Source organism: Gastrolobium bilobum, unplaced genomic scaffold (genome assembly GCF_033153095.1).
Source record: "Gastrolobium bilobum isolate Gb01-03AN ecotype WA unplaced genomic scaffold, APGP_CSIRO_Gbil_v1 utg3492, whole genome shotgun sequence".
Lineage (NCBI taxonomy): Eukaryota > Viridiplantae > Streptophyta > Magnoliopsida > Fabales > Fabaceae > Gastrolobium > Gastrolobium bilobum.
The window spans coordinates 88,622-94,072 of NW_026898051.1; the positions used below are offsets into that span (position 1 = coordinate 88,622).

General features: G+C 35.7%; 1 protein-coding gene across 1 annotated transcript; it reads right to left on the minus strand.

Annotated features, from left to right (window-relative positions):
* Positions 1-213: 213 nt before the first annotated feature.
* On the minus strand, positions 214-1,694 carry LOC133312441 (GATA transcription factor 9). Its single transcript, XM_061513632.1, has 2 exons — positions 1,392-1,694; positions 214-885 (listed from the first exon to the last, which is right to left on the minus strand). Exons 1-2 carry the CDS (start codon positions 1,692-1,694, stop codon positions 214-216), a joined length of 975 nt encoding a protein of 324 aa, XP_061369616.1.
* Positions 1,695-5,451: the final 3,757 nt, after the last annotated feature.

Consider the following 5,451-nt stretch of genomic DNA (forward strand, 5'->3'; position numbering starts at 1 on the left):
TTACCCAATTATTGTGATATAATTTACTAGTAATAATAAAGAAAGAAAAAACTTCATTAGGAAAATTTTGAGTTGTGATCTTTCAAGTCTGTTAAATAATGACTTGAAGAAGTGTAGCAGTCTACATAGAACATAAATTGAAAATTTCAAGTTACTAATTAGAAGAAAATAAATCTATAGCAAAATTAGATAGGAAATTAAGACATGTGGGTACTAGATCAAATGCGAGAAATCGGGGCCTACGTGCTGATGGATCAAGTAATCATCACCGTTGGATGGAACATCAAACATCATATTCTGATGATGTTGCAGCTGCAGCAACTGTTGTTGCTGGGCCCTCACCGTCTCCTTCTGACGCCGGAGCTCCATCACCTTACGGTGCGAGTTGGAATGCTTCGTTAGCACGAAAGTTGGGCTCGCCGCGGGCCTGTACTCGGGCACCAGCCGGCCCGACTTATACCTCACGCCGCAAGCATTGCAGAGAGTTTTTGGGCCCATGGGCCCAGTCCGCCACTGGGGGGTCTTATCCGTGGCGCAATGCAGGCACTTGCGGCCATCCCCTCCATCGGCGGTGTCCCTCCTCCTCGGCGCAGGCTTCTTTGGGGTGGCGACGGGGTCGGAGGGAGAAGACGACGTGGTGGTCGATGGGGAGAGGACAAGAAGGCGAGAGGTCCAATTGCATGGGGGCCCACGGGACCGCTTGCTGCGGGCCTTGGCCGGAACCGACACCTGTGGGTTGAATACCGGGTTGGGTTCACGGGTCTCCGATGCGGCGTCGTTTGGCGCTTTCATGCCAGATATCAGCTGCAGCTTCTGCAAGTCCTCGCTCGAAAATGATTCCTCCCCAAATTTTGAAAGCCATTCCAGCTCCGCAAGATCATCATACTGTTCGCCAAATTATTAACCACAAATTTTAGTATCTAATAATATAATTAACCAATACATACATCATATAATGTTATTTACTTAGCTTAAAGCTGCAATTAGGCTTAGGCAGCTCATGTCATAAAATTCAAAAACTAAAAACATTATTATTATTATTATTTAGTACTAGAGAACAACGAGGATTTATCTTTCCAATGCTCTGCAAATTAACGCTTAGTGGATGAGAAACAAAAAAAAATGTGGCAAGAAAACGAAATTGGGACAGTAACAAAAGCGCCTAATTTTGTTTCCCTGAAATTCTTGGAAACAAAACAAAGGGTGTGAGGATAATAAAGACAAGGGAATTGTTGTATGTGTTGGACGTTCCTTATCAATTGAAAAAAAAAACCAAGAGACTCTCGTAGCTGGGAAATTATGGACGTTACACATGGGCATGAGTTGTGTTTGTTGGTTGAAATATATGATGTATATATAAATATAAAAAAATATTAGAGACACGTGTGTACCGGGACGGAGAGGTCACTGGAGAAATGGCCGTCGGCAATGTCGGCCACAAAATTGGGGTGGCAGGAGGAGGAATTGCTGGTGCTATCGACGGGGGTTACGGTGGGAGAATCATCGGTTGAGTTGGCGGGAAGAGAATCAAAGGTGGGGTCGGTAATGGCAGCCTCGTCGTTGTCGTTGGAGAAGTCGAAGAAGTCCTCGACGATGAAGTGGTCGGAAGAGGCGTTGACGTTGTTGGTGGTTGTCATGTTGTCTGAGGGGAATTGTGGGCAGAAGCTTGTCTGGAAATATTCTTGTGCTTCCATGGCTGCTACGAATACGAGTTTGCAAGTGGAAGCAAAAATGTTACGGGGGAGGGTGAAGTGAGAAAGTATAGGGAGTTGGAGACACAAAGTGTGACAAAGTTGTGGTTTTGAGTGCAGAGAGAGAAAAGCAGAAGAGGGTTTATTTGCGTTTAAAAGGGACAAGCGGACACCTATATTGGACTCCTTTTTTTTTTTTTTTTTTCTTATCCCTCTTTTCTAGCCAAGGTGAAAAAAAAAAAAAAAAAAAAGTCTCCTGCCCCCAAAATAATAAAGCATAAAATATTCATATATAAGGCTTTAATTGAGTTAAAAGGAACAAGAAGAATTTGTGATTGAAGTTACTTTGCTGCCCTTTTTCTTTTTCTCTCACTCGGTTGTGCAAGTTTTCTCTCGCTTACGTAATGTAGGGTTCTTACTTCTTACCTCCCGGTCTTCCTCGCGTTACTCAAACAAAACGGAAAAAAGGCAACGGATGCTATTACAGTCTTAGTATATATACTATGTTCCAATGTCAAGACTCAAGTACATCAATAGTGACGCTTTGAACCTTCCTTTACATGATTGGAGATGATAGTTTTCATAATATATAGAAGCTAGTGAATGGAATCTCATGATAATCTTTGATAATGTACATGATAATTAAATATTTTGTTTCTCTCTATTAAAAAAAATAAAATATATATATATATATATATAGGCGATGGCAGTTTAATTTGGACATTGTAAAAAATTACATTATTAGTTAAAGTAACGCTAAACTCAGTGCTATACTTTTAATAACGGATAGCTAGCTAAACATGTAATAAGTGGTCAATTAAATGGAATATAGGGATATAAGGGTGATTATGTGTTAAAATTCAACCCCTTTGGTAGAGAGATCCAGCAGGTTTGTCGCTGAGACTACTGCTTTTTCTTTTTGGTTTTTTCCTTTGTTTCTCGGGAGCCGAGTTTCTTTTATTAGTATCATTATTATTATTTTTCCCTATACGCACATACTAATGTTATATTTTGTAAATTAATTAATTGGTGTATTAGTAATTAACATCTAGCTAGCTATATGCACTAATTAAGCAGTTAACACAAAAATAATAATAAAGATCAAACGTGCACTAAGTACTAGCGATCACGATGTTTACAGCTCAACTGGAAGAGATGAAAGGTCAGGATGTGGCAAGCGTGTCACCTTCTTCAGAACGCATGCCAATGAATTCGGTTTTTGCTTTTAAGTTTTAGCCTTGTGTTGCCAGGTTGATGAGCGAGTCAGCTGTTATATTATAACAGCTTGACTTATATATATAGCCTAAGGCAACATTTTAAGGGGTCACGTTAAACCAGCGCATGTAAAACTAATACACATGACAGAAGACCAAAACCATCCCCTAAAAAAAACTATAAACACAAGAGACAAAGAAAAAATTATAAAGAAAAGAGCATATGATATGATTCTTTTTTCAAGTATCAGTTTACTAATTACGAAAGCCATCAGAGTCATAAACAACACTTTAATCATTTGACTGCTTCTTAATGGAAAAGTATCAAGCGAGTTAATTAGTGCTTGACTCTTTTTTCGTAAAATATTAAATGTAATTATTTCGTTACTCCCTTCACCAATTGTAAACAAGTTCTCTTTTCAACCTTTAACATTGGATTTTGAATATCTAATCCTTCGTCCACGTACAAATTTTTTTTCGGTATTGCTGTGGAAAATAATTTTATAAGGAAGCTCCAAAAAAAAAACAATTTATTTGTATATATAGAGCTGGAATAAAAATGGGCCCACTGCAAAAACCATTTAAATTTCTAACAACACCAAATTTATTGTTGTAATTAAGCAATATGCGAGTTCGGTACTCTTTTTTATTAAAAAAAAAAAAGGAGAAAAAAATTCCATTTTAACCCATATTTTCTTTTGTAATTTCCTTTGAAGACATGCACATGATGTGAGTGTGGGCGAGCGCATGGTGCACTCTGCCACGTGGCATGCACCGACAAGTGGAAGAGTGCATAATGTCAAAATCCCTATATATACGAGCGAGCCTTCTAAATTGTAATGATATAATCCTCGTAAAGGTAGAGTGGATAACGTGTCAACGTTACTTTATTGCTTCAATTATAAGGAATACCTGATAATTTGAAACGGAAAGTGATTCATCTGTGTCACTTGATTTTTCACATTCCATATCTTGTTCAGATGGTAAAATTAAAATATAAATGAAAGGAAAAATAAAATAGTATTAAATATGATTAAATGATGAAAACTAAAAAATATGATTTGATACGTGCATATCTAGTATTATTTTTCAAAAAAGTATATACTACCGACGGTTAGTAATTTAAACGTGAGTTATAAAAAGTCCGCTTAAATTCATTGATGCATCATGCATGATAAATTCTCTTATTTTGATCTCCCTTGATTGCTACATAACACCGACGTTGAGGATTTTGACTTTTCATTATAACTTAATTACGTAATAAGTTGTTTTGATGAAAGAAAATTATAAAAAAAAAATTATTCACCCGTTTTAGTCATTATTATTATTTATTTATTTTTGATAACAAGTCATTATTGTTTTTAACAATGATTCATATTACATATATGGGAAAATACAACTTGGAGAGAACATTTTTAACTTACAAACCCATCAAAAGCTGTGTTATTCTGTTTTTTTTTTTTACTCCGTCGATCCCACAATTTTTTGTCTCATTCGGAGACAAAAAAATCTCTTCTATTATAGAGAGCAATGTTATTAAACCCGGCCTGGTTATTAACCCAGTCAAGATATTGGATCACTGCTTCAATCGCATGACTCGATAAGTATATGTAAATTTATAATTTATATTAAAAAAATTATAAATATACTTAAATACTTGTAAAAAAATATACTAATTTTAAATATTTTAATATAAAAATAATAAATTACACATCATTGTCAAACAAAAGATCAATCAAACATATAATATTTGTGATACTAGTGTTTCAGGTTCAATAAACAAAATCTCTAACTATAAATCAAATCAAAATTCTTTGCATATTGCATAATCAAGATAATATTAGTGTTGTAGGTACATAATCTATGTAAATTAATAAGCTACAAATCACTCAAATATTTTAAAAGAAAACAAATCATTTGTGTTTGAGAGTATAAAAAAAATATTAATTTATGAAAATAAATTAGTTTTTTTTTTATAGACCGGGTCGGGTCACCGGTTGAACCGACCGGGTCACCGATTTTTACGTAAACCGATCGGGTCGCACCCGGTCACACCGATTCTGTAACAAGGCCAGTCCAATATGAAAATCAGACCGATTACATGATCGGTTCATCGGTTTCCGGATCGGCCGGATTTTATAACATTGATAGAGAGTAGGGGTGTGCAAAATAACCAAAAAACTGAACAGAACCATGAACCGAACCACACAGCCCTTAAAATAATCAGTTTTTAAAAATCAATTCATGAACCGAACCGATTTTTAAAGAACCACTTAATGAAACGAACCGTTTCCAAATCGAACCTAACCGTTTTCAAACCAAACAAAATTGATTTTTATAACTTTATTTTTTTAATTTTTAATTTTTTTTCTTTTCAAAAGAGGGTCGACCCGAACCGGTTCCGAACCGAACCATTTAAATCAATTCGGTTCGATTTTTCAAAAAATCCGGTTCGGTTCGACCCATGCACATGCCTAATAGAGAGACATATTGCCCCATACATATATATATATATATATATGGGATTTAATATTTTTTATTTTATA

Coding starts and splice junctions, on each gene's coding strand:
- LOC133312441 (XM_061513632.1), bottom strand. CDS start 1,694: ATGGAAGCACAAGAATATTTCCAGACAAGCTTCTGCCCACAATTCCCC. Junction 886..1,391: donor CCAGTGACCTCTCCGTCCCG/GTACACACGTGT, acceptor TTTGGCGAACAG/TATGATGATCTTGCGGAGCT.